Source organism: Anomalospiza imberbis, chromosome 2 (genome assembly GCF_031753505.1).
Source record: "Anomalospiza imberbis isolate Cuckoo-Finch-1a 21T00152 chromosome 2, ASM3175350v1, whole genome shotgun sequence".
Classification (NCBI taxonomy): Eukaryota; Metazoa; Chordata; class Aves; order Passeriformes; family Viduidae; genus Anomalospiza; species Anomalospiza imberbis.
Window position 1 is genome coordinate 108553891 of NC_089682.1, and position 19129 is coordinate 108573019.

Sequence of the window (19129 nt, forward strand, 5' to 3'; positions counted from 1 at the left end):
GCTGGTCATTGGAAGATGATTAGCCATACTGGTGCAGTGTTCTGCTTGCCAGATACTTATCAAAGAGCATGCTTGGATCATATTCAGAAACATAATTCTGAAAACTTTGTCCAGAAACCAGAAGAAATGGAAACAATTGCCACGGCTTTGTACCCTATGTGAACTAATAAGTCCCGCTGAGAAACAGGCTATATTTGCAGGAGAGGAGCACACATGCATGCCTCTGGCACCACAACTAAAACCAGTATGTAGCCATGTTAGTTCGTTCAAAGCCAAACTGGTGGACAGCACCACACTGCCACAGCCTTGCTGGCTAGATCTACAGTTAGTGTGGCAAAAATAATACACTAAAGTACCTGCATGACTTGTAATACCTGAGCTAGCTTTGATCATACTGTGCTGATCAAGTTCTCCCAGGGGACATGGATGGCAAGAATAAAGGAATATGAAAAGACAGGTAAAGTTCCCCAGCTTTCATCTCCAATAGCAAACTTCCAATCTTAAGCAAACAACCGAAACTAAACATCTCAAAAAACCCAAAGAAACTGGAAAAAACAACTACCAGCAAATAAACAGACATGTTACTATTTCCTGAAGCAGGAATGTAAATATATAGTACATGACAACTCTGGACAGCCAGAGTTCAAATGTGTATTAAAGCATAGCCCCTTTTGAGAGGTAACACGATATCAACATAAATCACCTCTGAATCATCCCACATCAATGTGCTCAGTTTATGCATTAACAGCTATGCTTATTTATCTGCCCCTTCAGCAAACACACGAGCCATGGGAGACAAAGGTGAAGCCAGGTAACAGATCAACAGCCAAGGTCAGGTCTTCTGCACAGTTACTGTTCCACAGAAATTCTCTCTCTATTCCCCAGCAATATTGGAGCTGAAAGGTGTAATGTCCTTAGCCAGAAAGCACTGAATTGCCTGAGAACACAGCAATTAGCTCCTACAGATACCATACTGTATTTAAACCACTGACCTGCCACAGGAGCTAAAGCAACTCTGACTTGTTGTCCATGTTGTCTGTGGTAGATGAGGCTGCCTGCAAGAATAGAAACTCTACCTGACTCCTCTGTTGCCTCACCTTCTTTTCATTAGCTGCTTCTAACAGTATTTTCTATACTCAAGCATACCTGAGCAGTATACTGGCTGACAGACATTTATGGTCAAATCCTTGCCCTTATTTACTCCTGTACAAATATTGATACTTCACAGGCTGGAGACAGAAATGAGCATAAGGGCTTAACTCAAATTATATGAGTACATGTGCTGATGTGCTCCAGCACTGATGTGAGAATTCATTCTTCCACTGGTTCTGCAGGACTGCCACTGGAAGGCAGTAATAAAACTGAAGTGGACAGATATTTTTCATACTTGAAAAGATCAGGATTTAAACAGGAAATAGCACTTTTAAGTATCACTTTCAGAAATAAAGCTGCCTCCTGCTATTTATCTTGCTACTAAAAAGTCAGATGAAGATATTAAATTACATGTGTATGCTGTGAAATTCCATCCGCATTGCTTTCATATACCTACAAAAATCTTCTAATGGACTTCAAAAGCAGTTCAAGTGAAAATAAAACGATCCCTCGAGCTGAAATGTTGGGATCTGTAGGAGGGCAAGACTGGACATTCAAGTGTGCGGTGCTGGTGGTGTTGTTTTTGAGAAATTATGACTGAAGCCTGTACATGGTCAAAAGTACCCATGTAACAGTAGTCGTAAACAGCATGCACGGGCAACCTGAAAAGGGAACATCAGGCACCGCCTTTCTTTTGCAGCTGCTCCAGTTTTCTTCTTAAGAGGTTGTAGTTTTCCTTGGTTCCCGGTGCCATGGGATCAAGCTTCAGAGAGACTTCATAGTGCTTCTTCGCCAAGTCAAGGTTTCCCCAGCGATGATAAAGCACAGCTGGAACATCAGTGGAGAATTTCATTAGCAATATTGTTGAATAATGTACAATCTTGCCAATCACTTGGAGAACAACACTGAGGTATTTGTTTCGAGTGAGGGTCTGTCACTGGCTGGTGGCACAGTAGCTGCTTGTTCTGTTGCCAATTGCAGGAGCAAAGCCTGGGAGCAGAACTGGCATGGGAATGATGAAGGAATGAATTACAATGGAGCCATAAATGGCAGCTCTTATCTGGTGAGCTCATTGCGGGTTACAAGCATAGCATAAATGAACCAATTTGCAGACACTAAAGTGCAGCTACCTCTGGGCTGGATTTTGCAGCCCTCTTGATCTGTCATATTGTGTGACAGCTTTTCTGGCTTTAGTGCCCTGTTCTTCTGGCTGGCAGTTCTTCTAGAAAGTAAAATAGAAATCTGCCCAGCAGGAAGAAGGCTCAAAAGATTGCTTTTTCATTTTAAACACAATGAATATGAAGCAAATAAACAATACAGCTGATAAGATTTAGAAAGGCTCTTACCCAAATTACCGTGATAACTGGCAGCATTTGGATTGGCTTTAATTGCCTTGAGGAACAAAGCTTCAGATTCCTGAATAATTTAAAATAACAAGTCATCAGGAAAGTCCATTCTCATATATATAAAACAATGCCAATTTTACCCACCACTGTAATTACAAACCCTTCAAAACTATGCCATATCTATATGATACTACTATATAAATATCCTGAGCCTGCCTGATCCTGTAGCTCAGGTGGCTACAGCCCCCTGAAACCAGTAATAATGCTGCAAATAAATGTCATGTTTTCATAGGCTGCTGTTATTTTAGCAGAAATTTATTAAGCACTAGTGAAGTTTGCTCTTTATCTAAAGTACCTTTTTTAAAATAGTTACAGTATTTTCAAACATTACCTGCTGATGTTTTCCCTACTTATGCAATCAAATTAAGGAAATGTAATTTGGTATCTAAGCAAACAGCTTATAGATAGATTTCCTTTTACAATAGTTTTAGCATTAAAAGTACGGGCATTCCAGTAAATCCCTTTCAAACAGATGTTTCAGTTTGGTTCCCCATGAAGGGTAGCTGAGTACCTTTTACTTAAAAAATCATGCCATGCAACATCCTTTAGATTTTCCTCACTGGTTATCTTCTCTGTTTTACCACTTGCAATGTGTGCTGTTAAGACTCTTGATATCTGACTACTTCTTAGAAAGCCTCAGCTCTCTCACCTAATATTCAGAGAATAATTTACCACTAAATTTATTCTCTAATTAAAACAATTCTATTTTTCCAAACTAGCTGCTAATATTGATACTTTTTTTACCAGAGCATATTTCCTGCAGAAGTTTAAAAAGTCACAACCCGCCCAATCCAAATAGAGCATATTTACTCACTAGCATGCAAGTTTAGATACTTGAGAGCAAATTTTACATAGATTTCTATGCTGTGCTGTGCTTTAGGGAAAGTTGTTAATTCAGTTTCAACGCAAATGACCTGAAGATAAAATTACCTCAATGTGGTAGGCTTCCATGTGAATGCACATACTTGCTGTCTGAGGTATGTGAGAACAGTAACATGGAGAAAAGTCCTTTCCTTTGTGCTAAGCTTTCACAGCTTAAAATAAAACACAGGCTCTACTGAAAAAGAAAACCTGTCAGCCAGATTTTTGGTTCCACCATCTTCTCATGTCAAGCATGAAATAATTCTCTGTAAGGGTCCCTTCAGGGGAAAAGAAATTTCTGATGTCAAGATTGAGTCACTCAGCTCTGAGTGACTTAAGAGCCCTCCCCATATGTCCAAATTCAAACCCAAACTAAAAGCATTGCTGAGCACAGCTGAGGCTGCCATTCTCAAGCCAGGAGAGACTCATGCAGAAAATGCCTTCATCTCCACAGGTCAAGGAAATTACAAACCCCAGGGTTCTCTCAGCTAGTCCAGTGGAGGGCTATGAAGATGATGAGGGGTCTGGAGCATCTCTTATGAGGAAAGGCAGAAGGAGCTGGGCCTGCTCAGCCTCAAGAACCTCTCATTGAGGTCCTGAGAGAGGACCTCAGTCCTCAATGTCTAAGAATCTGAAGGGAGGGTGCCAAAAGGATGAATCCAGGCTCTTCTCATTCATGCCATGCAACAGCACAAGAGGCAACGAGCAGCAACTGATGCATGGGAAGTTCCACCTGAGCACGGGGAAGAACTTCTTTACTGTTCAGGTGACAGACCACTGGAACAGATTGACCAAAGAAGTTGTGCAGTATCCTTCCTTGGAGATACTAAAAACTTGCTTGGACACGATTCTGTGCAACCTGCTCTAGGTGAACCTGCTTTAGCAGGGGGTTAGATGAGACAATCTCCAGAAGTCCCTTCCAACCTCAGCTATTCTGTGATTCTGATTTTGTTTCAGGACAAGGAATATTTGGATATGAGTTAACAAGGGGAACCAGATGTCTGCAAATTTACATCCATAGTGCAAGTTTTAGCATTGCTTTCCTGTGGCATGAGCAGTTGCTCCAGCATTCTCATATCCAGACTATTAAAGTTCCTGGAGGCATTGGTCTTTTTGAAACCCATACTGTTTAGTGATTTCATTCATATTTTGGATGATGGGACTGAATGCAGTTTCAAAACTTTACAGATAGCACCTAAGAGGAGGGAGAAATACATTGGAAGGGAGAACAGCTATTTTGAGGGACCTGGGCAGGGCAGAGAAACAGACTAGCAGGAATCACAGAATGGTTGAAGATGGAATGGACCTCTGGTGGCCATGTGGCTTTGATAAGTACTTCCAAGACCACACCTGGAGTATGTGTTAAGGCTGAGGGTCTCCATTACAAGAAAGACACAGACATACTCCAGTGCGTTTTGCAGAGAGCCACCAAAATGGTACAGGGCTGAAGCACAAGACGTGCAAAGACCAGCTGAGAGAACTGGGTCTTTTCAGCCTTCAGGAGAGATGAAGGTGCTGCCTACAACTACCTGGTGAGATAATACAGAGAGTATGGAAACAGACTCTTCTCACATGTCTGTGAGATGGGATGAGATATAATGGATGCAGACTGGCATACAAGAAATTCCAGTTAAAGGAAACATCTTTTTTTTTTTAATCATAAAATCGGTCAAGCATTGAAAGATGCTGTCCATAGAGGTTATAAAATCTCTATTGACAGATATTCAGGATTTGACTGGAACTGGCACTGGTTTGGGTTAGGGGTTGGATTAGATGACCTCTAGATGTCATTTCCAGGCAAAATTATTCCATTATTTCCATATTTCTCAGTCACCTGAGAAACATATTGAGACTGAAAAATTTGGCAAGTGGTGCAAGATAACCTCCTCTTTTCATGCAGCTCTCAAGTCCTAAAAAATCAACAGTGGATTGGCACTTGAAAGCATGCATTAACTTCAAGTCCCACAAACTTGTGTTTTTTCTCACTCCAAATTTTAGTATTTTGGTCTAGTAAATCTCTTTTTTCATCACTAGTCAGGTTAACAGCAATCAAAATGAAAGATATGCTGATCATTTAAATCAACCTTATGCCCAAAAGTTGCCACCTACACAGAGAAGGAGCACCTAATTTACAGACTTGCATCCTTTCACTGCTGAAGGACAGTGGGGCAACAAATGCAATGTGCTTCCAGATAATTTAATGAAATAGATATTCAAGAGCTGGCTGCCATTACCATACATCTTCTACGCCATGCTGAGAATATTTTTATCACCACTACTTTGCTCAGCAGCTAGTAGAAGCATAGTGGTTGTTTAAAGGCTATTTAAGGTGCATCATATTCATATTACTGTGGATATATGGAGTAAATATACATTCCAGTACATCAGTGGTATTTCAAATTGCTGCATCTTGCCAAATCTTCAAGTGTTGCCAAGAAACTTGCAGCTTGCATATAGCAAAGGCTTGGGGTAAGCACACCGCATTCCATCTGCTGCCAAGGCCACAAAATTGTAGTCTGGCTTTATTTCAAATACAAAAAATGCTGAATGGTTTCAATTTATTGCACTTTTTACAGAAAAAGCATAGATGTATATGTAACAAAAATACAGCACACATCTTTTTCAAATGACTAAAGATAGCTTGGTTCTTCATCAATTGAGATAAGAACAAGCATTCAAAGGAGAATCTAACTTGTTATAACAGATGTTAATTAAAAAACCCAAACAAAACCACAGTAACAGCTCATCCTTTATATGCTTTTCTCTCTGGAACAATAAATCATTCATTACTAGATACAAACGAAAAATAAAGGGCTATTTTTTAATTTTTTTGTGACGTAGGAAACCTATCTTCTCCTGAAAATTAAAGTGCATTTGAAACTGAAGGAGAATGTTGTGTGCTTATTGGAAGGAGGAGAATGTTGTATGCTTATTGGAAGGAAATCTCTCACAACCTAATAAAACCTTTTTGACTCAGTGTCTTTTAAAATAAAAGATAACAAAAAACCCCAGAACAAATCTTCTTGTGCGACAACAGAGCCAGCATAGTAGCAACTTCTATACAGACACATAACGAGTGACCTAATAAATTAAATGCCTGAGGTTATACAACACATCAGACACAGCCAGGCAGCACTCTGAAAATTACCTCCATCACCTTGACAGTCTCCATCCCCCATTCCTCCCCTCCAATTCCATTCAATAAAAATCCTCGAAGAGCCATCCACTTCTCTGTTTTTACATGGTGAGGGGGTGGACAAGAAATCTGAATTTTTCATGCTTTTTTTTTTTTTTTTGTCAGTAAGCATTCTCCCATTACAAACAAATCTGTATCTCCTCTTTCCAGGCAATGCTAAATACAGCTGCTGAGATCATAACCTTTGTAAGTGAGCCCACTTTCCAATTCCCTTAATTTGCTCTCCCTGTTATAACCCATCAGTTTTTAGTGACTAGTTAAGCTCTGCACAAATCTACTACTCCATATTGAACTATTAAAACACTCACTGGTGCCCTGTTTTTTTCCTAGGCTCCACTACTCCTTTTGCTTTTTTCAGAATATGCACTTAAAAGCTGCACTTTCCACTACTCTTACTTCTGCATTGTCTCCAACACGTTCTCCTGCAGCATAATAATCTTTCAGGGCTGGCAATCAAAACCACTATCTTCTTTTTTATTTTTTAAATCCACTAAGAGAGACTTGTCTCTCCTACATCTGGAAAAATTTTCTAGCTTGTTTTCAACTTATTTTTTCAACTTTATTTCATTATAAATGCTCTTTATTCTGTCATGCTACATATTCTTACTGATGAATGACTATAAAATCCTCTATTCTTCCACAGGCCTGACTCACCAAAATAATTATAGCAATTACCTCCTCCATAATCTTATACCTTATGCATTCTGGATGTTAATTTGTATTCTTCTGGAACTTCGTTAAACCAACCTAAAATATGTATTTTATAACAGTCTCAGGTGGAGAGAGAAAATAATTAGTGTCAAGGAAAAAAAACCCAGCCAGTATAGAAAACCAGCAACAGGTTGTTTAACAGCATCACTAACACAAACAAAAGCCAGGGCAGGGTTGTCACAGGCCCTGGCCTCACATGTGGACAGGTCAGGACTCCACAGCTGAACAATACCGTAGAAATATAAATGGTCACAGTAACTACAGGAAAAATGTATCTGTTTTGAGAATCGTGGACTTACTAAAGTTGGAAAAAACCTTTAAGATCATGAGGTTAACTGTAAACCCCATACCACCAGCATGTTTACCATTAAACTGTGGACTCAAGTGCCATATCCATACATTTTTTGTACACTTCCAGGGATCACTCATCACTTTCCTGGGCAATCAGGTGCAATGTTTTACAACCCCTTTTGTGGAAAAAAAAAATCCTAATATCTAATCTAAACCTTTCCTGGTGCAACTTAGGCCATTTCCTCCTGTCAAGTTTCATATCATAGAATCTTCTTTGTATATAAATGAGGAGGTTCCTGCAGTGCTGTTAACATTATCGCTATCAAAAAGACATCAAACCCCTTAAAAGCCTAAAAAAACTTTAAAAAGGTTCAGTAAATGAGGTTTTGCTAAGGAACACCAAGGACTTATTATTAATTTGTCCCTATCATACACCTAAATCACTGATTATAGAGTCAGTTTAAACAACTAACTGTATTAAATGTGTATGAATTATTCTCTGTCATATAAGCTTATCATCTGATACAATTCCCTTTGGAAAACAAGTCATTCTCATCAGTTTCATTACATTTACTACTTGTAAATGAAGGTAGATAATGCTGAGGTACCACTCACAGGCAGGTCCATTACATCCAAGAGGAAGTTCAATACATTCAGCAATGTATGTACTTTCTCTCATAGCATTCTGAGATCACCCAACCTCACTCTGGGATTAACAAACTCATATTGCTATATTTTAGATCGTGTCTGAGGCAAAAAGGCTAGAATTCTTATCTATATATATGTATTCACAGAATACATAGCAAAAGCACAAGGACTAGCCTGTCCCATCTAATTTGAGTTCCTGAAACAAGGTCTTTAATTCAATGCAGGCTCTCTCCCTCGGCAGTGAAGCAACACAAGACCCTAAGTGCCCTCTAGCGTGCTTAAGAGCCTATTTCTCTCCACTGACCACTGACATAGTGTAGGGCAGCAACATTTGTAACCCAGGCATCTAAAATAAGGAGAGATAAGCTCAAGACAGAATCACACACCAATACTGTGTGATAAGCTCAAGACAGAATCACACACCAATACTGTGGCAGAAAAGGGCACTGAAACATTTTAAACAGATTGTCGAAGTCATAGTCCACAATGATCTCCTCAAATGGTTTCTACAAAAACCGTAGATGGAGTTTAATTAAGGGAAAAAACCCAACTAAACCAACCCAAAGCCCTAGAGTCAAAAAGCTCTAGTTACCTACCTTATATTTTTGTGATTTCCCCAGTACATTAGCCAAGGAAAACATAAGAGAATGATCATTAGGTATTAATTCCAGGGCTTCTCTTCCAACTGCTTCCGCTTGAGCTAGATTGCCTGGGAGCCCAGGTAGCAGAAAAAGAGAAGGCACGTTTTAACACAGCCTTATTAGTTCATGCTGCAAGCACACATATTTTACAAATAGCTGACTGCATAATTATTTAGAGAAAACCAGGTATCACACACACATACAAATGTAAAATCCTGTAGACTAAGGCAACAGAATATCTCCATTTTGTTTTCAACACCTTCAGAAGAACAACAAAGCAAAGTTCAGGAATTTAATTTATAATACAAACATGCTTGCACAATGATGGCATTTTAAGTATCAGAAATTCAATTTATGGGCTGGATTTCAAGTGATGCTTTAAAATCACTGAGTCAGAAGGCATTCTTATAGTATTAGAGGGTGTCTGGTAGCCAAAGAGTTAGAGATCCTTTTAGATAAAACCAGATAAAGGTTTAAGTTTTTCTAGACACTGAATTATTCGTTAAAACATTCAAATAGACCTTTACCTGTGTTATCAAGCAATATTATCATATTGTTCCAGGCCAAACTGTGCTCTGGTTTCAGGACTGTAGCATTCCTCCATGCATTCAATGCATCTATATGGCGATTCAAATCTGCATACTAAAACAAAAGAAAAATCCAGTAATTTTGCTATTGCTTCCTTTACTTTCCTGTTATTCACTAAAGACACTAAAAAGTTGTTAATGTCTTGTCCCTTCTAGTAGGATTTCTTTCTATAGACAAAAATAAATGTAAAATGAATACTCTTGTGTTATGGAAGATAAGAATGCTATATACTAATTTTCCTTTTCTTTTCTCTGGAAGTGAGGCTTGTTTTCAAATATGCATGTACCAGTAGAATAAGTAGAAGAAACACCATACAATTTAGAAATCTACACAAGAGATTTAATAAATATTTAATGTACATATTTCCAAAAATCTAATTTGAATTTTTCAGCATAGTTTTACTAGCTAACAATATAATAATGAATGCAAAACATTGGGAAATGATTAATAATACCTTTTGGAAACAAGAATTTTAAATCTGTATTTTTGTTTATACTTCTTTATATGATAAAGTAGGATTACCAAAGGTTGTATGGAAGGAAGTATACTGGGAAAGCAATAGGAAAAGCTACCAAAAGTATGAAATTACCATAAAATACAATATAAGCAAACTGGGATAACTATCAGCTTTTAACATTACAGCAGAATTATATAAATTTATCTATATATACACTTACAGAAAGACATAGAGATTCCAGTCATAGCTATCATTTATTCAAAAGCACTTACCAACCGCCCTAAATTGTAGTAACAATCTGGATATTTTTTTCTGTGTTTAATTGCTGTCCAATAGCTTTGCTCTGCCTCTTCAAACCTTCTTAAACTGTTCTGCACTATTCCTAGATTCATCCATGCTGCAGCAAAATCAGGTCTGGGCAATTTGGGAAAAAAAACCACCGAGAGGACAATTAAGCATTTGAAACACAAGATCCTATTGTATCATTTTGGCTCAGTTGGTGCAAACTTAGCATTGGTCTAAACATACTGTATTTGCACAGCTAAGGACAGCAACTCCTCTGCTTCATGGAGCTCATTTCTTTCTTTCAGAATATTTCCAAGGTTGTTCATGGCATGCACATATTTTGGATTCAACCTAAAATTTAAAATTTAAGAGATTATTATTATGTATGGACATGTATTAATATATGCAAATTGCTAGCTTTGCAATGCTGCAGAACGTGAAAATGAATACCTAAGCATTTTCTTTATGTTAAACATGAAAGAAATTTTAGGAAAGATCATTAAAGAGTAAAATTTCTAATACCTTACAGCTTCTCTGTAGTATTTGATTGCAGCACTTTGATTTCCTTTGTCAGCCAGGTTTTTGCCAACATTGTAGTGCACCTGAAAACACAGATGGATATTCTACCAGATGCCACACAGTCAGATATTTTGTGGAACCAAGTAGCTAAAAATTCTTTCCCTAAAAAGAAACAGTCAGCACTTGTGTCATTCATTGCTGCCTTTTGGTGTAGGTTGATACTCAGGACTGGATAATTCATACAATGAAGACAGTAAGACAAAATCTGAGGTACAGATCAGCTTACATATTCCAACTATTTAATAAAGATTATTAATTTCCTAGTTTTAAAAATGAGGCCACCACACCTTTCACAAGGCACTTTGTATGGAGACCTCCTGCTCTTAATTTCATTTGTTTGCCAGGTAAGAGAAAGTTTGACTCAAATCAAATCTATCTAATACTTCAAAGCAGAAGGAACACTACAGCAATGTGTCAAACTTTGTTTTCATTACAGTATAAACTAGAAGAAACTCAACATTCACAAAAAACCCAAACAAAAGGTAACAGGCACAATTATTATCTAAGGATAAAAATGTATCAAAGAACATTTCTGAAATAATATTATAGCAACATGTTAAAGACTTGGCCTGTTAAAAACTGAAGAATGAAGGAAGGATCTAGAGCTTTTAGACTACAGGGAAAAGATGCATCATCTTAATTTATAGCAAGAGTAAATAGGAATAAATATATTTCAGGACAAATCTGAGTTGGAACACATCTCAAATCCCACTTTAAGACAAATCTCAGAAGATTATGTTACCTGGTTGAAAAGTACTGTGAGTACTGACTTTTGAAAAGAGATTTCTCAGCACCCAGATCAGGACTCTTTATTTAGATTACTTTGCTATTTGAAATCGAATTGTATGTACTTCCTCTAAAACAAACACATATGGTAATTTTTTCCAAACTTTGAAAATCTAATTTCAAAACAGTATACAGGTATAACTTCAGACCGAAGTCCAAAAAGCTAGGTTCATAATGCACTTAGGCAAGTCTAATTCACCTTCGACATTCAAAAAAGGATTTTATCTGACATGTCCATTAACTGAAAAACCCTAATTGCAGTTGGCACGGTATCTGGGACGTATTGATCCAGCACACATGAGTGTTGGAGCCTAGTTGTTACGCTATTTAATTGTTGAATTTCATCTCTATATGATTGTAACATGCAGTAACATACCATCAACAAATAAAGTTAAGGACATTTCCCATGCTTTCTCAAATGGGAGAAAAAGCATTTTCACTGATTTTAAGGAGAGCAGAGATGCTATAAAGCTTACTAAGCATGCACAGAGGCAGCTCCTCACACTGTAAGATATAAAATAGCACACAAATTCAGCATCCCATAAAAGCAGTTCTAGCACAGCTTCCACAAAGAAAAAAATCCTGCCACTGTACTGTACATTCATAAAAATATGACAAGGCCCATGGCAAAGAAGCAGCAGAATGGTACATCTACATCAAGAAATAACCAAAGGAAGATCCATTGACAGTGTCGAAAAATACAAAAAGATAGAGCAGCATTTTCCCAGGAATCATTAAAGCAAAATGAAATCCTGAAAGAAGTTCCTCAGGACTGAATTCTACTTATATATCTTTTCCAGATATTATTGGAAACACTAAGATTCTTACCAAATTGGATTGCTCTGATTATCTGTGTTGAAGTTCACATATTCAAATTTTACCCAGTTAAAAGATAAATTGTGGGAACACAAAATACTTAAAGATTTCACTGAATACTGGATGTTAGCCCTTGAAGTACATAACTTTACACTTCAGTATCAGCAAACAAAATTATGTTTAACTTGATTGAATTTCATTCTTTAGAAAGCTTTACAAAATTAAATTTGACTAAAGACTGGGACAGAGAAGATGAGAAAAATCTTGGTGTACACCAACCACTCAGTCTTTCACATGTCAGCTGTCTTGTGTTAGGAAACAGCACTTCACTTTCTATTTTTCACAGTTTTTTTAAAAACATGTAGTATCTTCACATCCATTTTTTTTCCAGAAGTACCAGCAGCAAGAATATTTTTCTCATGTAAACAGAATTGTGCAGTCTGAAGAAAACTGAGAGATACCAATTCTCCCAAGTCAAAACATCAAATGAAGTATTAAGTGCGCATATACATTTTGTGAACTGAACTAAAAAGATGTACTATATTAAAAATGACTGCACAGCTATTTAAATAAACTACTTACATTTTCAGTGGTGTATTTCTTTTGCCCTCAGCTATAGCTCCTGTGTGAAAGGAATTGATGTTTCCATACAATACCCCCAAAAATGAAGGGCTCCTTGCTTTATGTAAGTTTTCTAATTTCCCTTCAAGTGAAATTGCAGCTTTGGTTCCTCTTAATATGGTGCTGACAAAGAAAGGAAAAGGAAAAAAGCCCGAAACCAAACATATCAAAAGAAGTGCCCAGCCTACCATAAACATCCAATGACAAAACCAGTTGTGCAATGGGTTATACGACGCGGTAACGTCCTGCTCCGAAGAGCAGAAGCAGCAGAGCGTTCCCAGGCACATCCAGTCATCGGAGAGGTGCGCGTTACTTCTGCCATCCAGCTGTGTCTCCCACTTCAGTGGCCACGGCAGAGAGATGCCAAGGTCAGCCTTTAGCTCACTCAGAGCAGGCCTGCAGTAACCACTGCTGTCTGCTGAGCACAGGGCTGTGACTCTCCTGCACAACACGGGGACACAAGTGCTTTCTATGTACCAATGGGTGGGAAGAATCTGGTCTTTAATAATGAGAGACCGGTGAGTTTAAAATTTCATCTCTTGAGATGTGGTTCTTCTGTTTTTGACAGATATTGTGCATGCCAGCCTGGGAGGGAAGATTTTCCTTTCCTGGTTAAACATTTAAAAGCCCTCTGTTATTAAATGATTAAATATTAACTGGAAATGATGTATTACATTATACTCAGATGATCCTTTATCAATCTTAAACAGGCAATTGCTTTACAGTAATAGCTCTAAAAGGAGCATTTTCCAGGGATGCATTACAACACATTATTCTCAGAAATCTAAGAGATCAGGTAAAAACATTCTAGGGTAGAACCTACTTTCTCTCAACAGGAATGTGTTGTTTAAGTTAACATAACCATAGCACCAGAGCCTAGCCAAGGATTTGGCTCTATGTATTTGGCTGTTCAATACCTCAATTAACCTAAGAAGCCAGTATAAAAAAGAAAAAGCACTGCATATTATTCTGTGCCAGATATACATAGTACTTGAACTCCTATTTAAATGTTAAATTTAAACAAGGAGAGGAAAAAAAATTTCCTATACAAAAATTAAATTATTGCCAGACTGATTTTTTTGATTTTGTTTTCTATCAAAGCAGAACAGGAAGAAATTGAAATGTAATATCATCTTCAAGGAGGTACATCCCCTCAGTTGGAGCACGACTATTACCAGCAATTTTACTCTCTCTTCCTAGCTGCTGATAATCTCTTTTTCAGCGAATATGAACATTTACTGAAAAGGATGAAAGCAAAGTACAGATGCCAAAATTTCTCCAGGAACATGCAGATGCCTCTGTTCAATGCCAGCTTGTGTCATCAATCTTCTCTTTCCTCTACTACTAAAATTCTGTTTTCTAAATAAAAATAAAACAAATCTTTTTTGATATTCACATCTTGTTTGTGTATCTAATATTGTCTAAAGATTCTTCTGCATGACTGTGCTCGTATAAACAAAAATTGACATCTAAAATGGTGGCAAAACACTGCAAATAACCCATATAAACACAGCCCACAGCACTTAAGTTAAATTCCTCAGAAGATAATCCCTTTTCAATATATAGCATAAAGAAAAAAATCTCAATATCCAAAGGAAATGCCCTCTAGATCAGCTTCCTTAAGGATCAAAGATCAGATCCTCAGGCAGCATTAAATCTTGTTCTGTAACAAAGAGGTTTTACAGGACCTTTTAAGAAAGTACAGAAACCAGTCTCACAAACTTATTGTACCTTTTCAGTATTAGCACAGCTCGTCTCTGACAAACTTGTATCGGTAATGATTGCAGTTTGCATAAAGCATAAATTTCAATGTTACTCAGTATGTCAAGGCAGATAGCAACATTGTGTTGGGAGTATTTTAACTTCCTTGCTTATTTTTGCATAAAAGTTGCTACTGAAATGGCTTTTCAAAAATTATGTTTATTAATTTCCATCCTTTAAAGAAAAGCCAGTAGCAAGGAGAATGTAGAGATTATGTAAAAAACCACAATAATTTACAGTCATTTAAATTCAGTTATTTCAAATCCAGGAAAAGAAAAATGCTGGCTATTTCCCATGTGTGTAACAATGTAACTGCAATTATTTATTTAGATAATCAATGACCAGAAGTCATGCAGGAATTAACTACTATGGCTTTTCTAAAAGCTGACAAAAAATAACTCAGTTCTTCCAACAATGCAAACATTTCCAGCAGGAAAAAAAAAAAAAAAGGCAGCAAGATGAGCATTTTTGGGAATAATCTTTAAAATTAAAAGAAACAATGTGTAATGACTTCAGAAGGTGAGGAGCAATCCAGCAATATCTATAAATAGTGAAATGCAGTAGGAGAGGGTCAAAATCTGACATAATCTTACGTATCCACATATGCTCTAGTTGTCAGGACTTTTTTTATCATCAGTGGAGAGAAAGACAAATCTAGGATACCTTCCTTCTGACTTATGTCTCTCATTTAGTCCAAGGAGAGGAACTAATGCTAAAAGAAACAGCTTCTTCTCTCCAGGAGAAGAATCCAATCCATACAGTATGAAAAAAGGTGGTAGGAAAAATGGAATCAATATAGAGGCACCTCCTGTTCAGCTAAGGAAAATACTGCCAAATATATTAAAGATGTGTACTCTTTCAGTCTCATGGCCTTTGAAACCAACCTGAGTGCAGGGCCACACGAGTTCAAATGTGTGACATGCTCCTGGACATGTTTAACCAAGATCTGTAACATACTTGTTTCTCTCTCTTAAAAAATCCTACCCATCCACCCACCATGTATTTTATATTTTTATATATATATATATATAAAACACACATATATAACATATTTTAAAATATTGTAAATATATAACATTTAATATAAATTTAATAATAATCAAAACTTTTAATAATCTATATTGGGAACTTTTTTAGAGGTCAAAATATTTGTAGCCTCATTATGGTACCTGATTATTTCCAATAAATTTTCAAGTCAGCGGGCAACATTTATTAAAGTTGATCTTAAATGTCATCCTCTTGAGCCAGATGTGTCAAGGCACCAGATCCACTACTGTGCCACACTACCATGTTTAAAGAAATGAGTCTTGAAATTAGACAAGGCAGTGCTGCTACAACTCGTTATTCAGAATTAGGGTAAGTTTACTCTATACTTCCCACACAGACAATTTGGAATTGGAAAGAGCTGTACAACAAAACATGAACAGCTTTTTCTGCTACTGAGGATTTGAGATTTTGAGATCCTGATAGATAATGGACCACATTACACATATTTAATATGTTCCAAGAACAACAAGAAAAAGCTATTATCTGTGTGCCATTCCTTGGTCTGTACCAGCCTCCCACTGAAATAAATGGGTCACTGAAAGAAGGTCCTGTGGCGTCATTTTTAAAAGAAGCCTGCAATTGCAAGACAACTGAAGATCAAAACAAAACCTAGTTCAAATTTTTACATTTACCTTTGTCAAAATTAAATAAATATAGCTGAGTTGATAAAGAAAACAAGACATAGGCTGTCATACACGGACTCTCTAATGTTCCTGCTTAGAAAAGTTCCCTACTATAGTGATTTCAAAGTTACATCCTTCAGCAAAATTGGAATGCGAGCCTACAGTCCTTTCCCAGTTCACATCCCCATGCTTTCCACTTGCACAAGCTGTCACCAGCACAAATACAGCTCAGGCATGTCTACAGTGCCCAGTGTTGACAAACACAAGCTCATTTTGCCTGTACATTCATTGGCTTTAAACCAGCTGCATTAGTTCAGTAGCTTGTGCACAGCTTATCGGCTCAAGCACAGTACTGTGGGAGCACAGCTACACAGCTTCCCAGCCAGGCATGGCTGGAGTCCAAGGAGCTCGGAGCACAGGCAGAGAGTGTGGATCTGTCTAAAGCACTCTCACCATGGCAGATGGACGGACTTACACACAAAGAAAACAGATTGCATTTGCTCCATTTATAGCATGTGCTTGTCAACCAGAAGACAAGATATACTGAGGTCATCATTAAAAAGAAGATGGTTGCCTACCACTGCCACACAATAAAATACAAAAGCTCTTTCCTCTGTATTAAAATCTCAGACTTTTGAAAAATGCCACCATGTTGCAAATACTGGCCATAAATGTTTTTTACAGCTCACTGTTGCATATCTGAATTCCAGTAAATGCTAAGTTTATCATTCTCTTTGTGAAGTTGAGCATTCACAGGTTCCTTTTTAAACCCTGTGTCTTGATTGGGATTTTCTAGGTACCACTCTAAATTACAGGAATCTAATATTTTAAAACATCAATATATTTTTGTTGAGAAGCTGCACATTCCCACTCCCAGACTCTTCAAAGAGTCTCTTTACTAAAATTCAGACAACATCAGGGCTCAGCGGTATGCTCCAACAGATCACACTCTTGGCTGTCAAAGGACTGCTGTGGAGGTCCCCTCTGTTGGAGGCTGGAGTCAGTCTCTGATGCTGAACACTGCTGCTCAGCTCAGCTCAGTGAAATATCCTATCCAGTCCCACCATCTTGTTCCCTCACTAAGCCTGCAGGGAAAACTGCAGCTTTCCTCAGTGCCCAAGTCTCAGCTGCTGTAAAAAAGCAGAAGTGGGAGCAAGATTTTACTCCCACATCCCGCAATTGCATTGATGATAAGCTGCTTTGTCCCTCAGCTGTGCTGGCTTTTATGACATTTTTCAGATGAATACATTGCTACAATTTACTAACCTTGTTTCGATATTTTTGTTGCAATAACTTGCAATTATGCACACAATTCTTCTAAATAGATTTTATTAGCAGTACATCCAATTTGACTTGATGCCTTTCTTGAAGTGCATTCTCCCCTCTCCCTCACCTCCCCACTCCCACCTCCAAGTTCTGAATATTGTAATTTGCACTTTCTGGTATTTTGACTATGCTGCCACTGTAATTTAGATGTCTGACATGTCAGTGTCATTCCTGAACTGAGCAAGACTGTGAATAACACTGTAGCACAATATATTAACTATGCATAATACCTCCTTGACCTCAAATTCCAAAACATTAAAAAAAAAAAAAAAGAAAAGAAAAAAATATTAAAATATTAGAAGTCAATGAGTGACTTACTTTTGCATTCAGAGGGCACACAGACAACGCACTCCTAAAGAGCTGTTCTTCTGACCTCCACTGACTGCTGCGGAGCGCACAGCGCATAACGTTTATCAGCAAGATTCCAAGTACTGCCACAGCAAGAATTTTCTTAAGGAAAGAGAGCCACGTTAAGAAACAAATCATGCAATTGAACTGCTTCATCATCAACTGACTGATGATGAACAACATCTTTACTGATTATTTTGATGGTACCTTTTTCTTGGCTTGCTTACTCAGGAGACTAAATCCATATGTAAAGAGAATACAATATCCAATACTGGGGAGGTAGATGACTCTCTCTGCAACAACAAATCCTACTCGGAAGAAGAGATTACTTGCAGGAAGAAAAGGGATAATAAGGAATCCAAGTCCCAGTGTAAGGATTCTGCAAACAAGAAACATTCTCAGGTTAACTACAAATCTTAACTAAAGTACCTTTTTCACTTAACATATAAACTTTATTTAAACGTTGTAGAAGGATGTGCAGATAGGACAGGGCATTCAAACACAGCCTTTGAGAGCCACTAGGATCAAATTTCAGTGAGGCACTTTAAAAATCATTGCTATAATTTCCAGAAAAGCAATATTCATGCTTCCAGGCCAGAAAATAGCCCCATTACATATTAATTATATAACTCCAATTTAAAATACACAGGCAGGAAAAGTAATGGTAAAAGCTACCTGTCTATTTTTGGACCTAGTAAGAATAATGGGGGCAAAAACATAAGTCATTGTTAAAGAAGAAACTTAGGTGCACATTCAACCGAGAGGGTGGTTTTCTCCTAACAAACACATCAGTAGTAGAATCCATTGTAGTTAACCACTTGAAAGTTAGTAATCCACTTTCCTTCTACAGACAGAAGAGACACAAAGTTTTTGAGAGCAGTTTGTCTTCCCTTTTTTTGACACTAATGTTAGCATCCTCAGCAGGTAGCTCTTTATGGACTATACAGAGCTCACACAAAAGAGTCTAGGTATCTCACTTTTTCAGAATTGACACAAGGGAATAAGAACCTCAGGTCCATGTTAGGTGTTTCTTACAAAGGCCACGG

At 37.6% G+C, this 19129-nt stretch overlaps 1 protein-coding gene across 2 annotated transcripts in view; it reads right to left on the reverse strand.

Moving 5' to 3' along the window:
* Positions 1-1285: 1285 nt before the first annotated feature.
* The window catches only part of TMTC4 (transmembrane O-mannosyltransferase targeting cadherins 4), a 51378-nt gene continuing 33534 nt past the window's right edge, over positions 1286-19129 (reverse strand). For both annotated transcript variants that reach the window (XM_068182544.1, XM_068182543.1), the window contains 9 exons: positions 18291-18462; positions 18054-18185; positions 10699-10778; positions 10420-10527; positions 10164-10305; positions 9374-9488; positions 8802-8914; positions 2439-2508; positions 1286-1920 (listed from right to left, as the gene is read on the reverse strand). In XM_068182544.1, coding sequence (XP_068038645.1) covers positions 1769-1920; positions 2439-2508; positions 8802-8914; positions 9374-9488; positions 10164-10305; positions 10420-10527; positions 10699-10778; positions 18054-18185; positions 18291-18462 — 1084 coding nt within the window. In that variant the 3' untranslated portion in view covers positions 1286-1768. The remainder of the gene's footprint in view (positions 1921-2438; positions 2509-8801; positions 8915-9373; positions 9489-10163; positions 10306-10419; positions 10528-10698; positions 10779-18053; positions 18186-18290; positions 18463-19129) is intronic.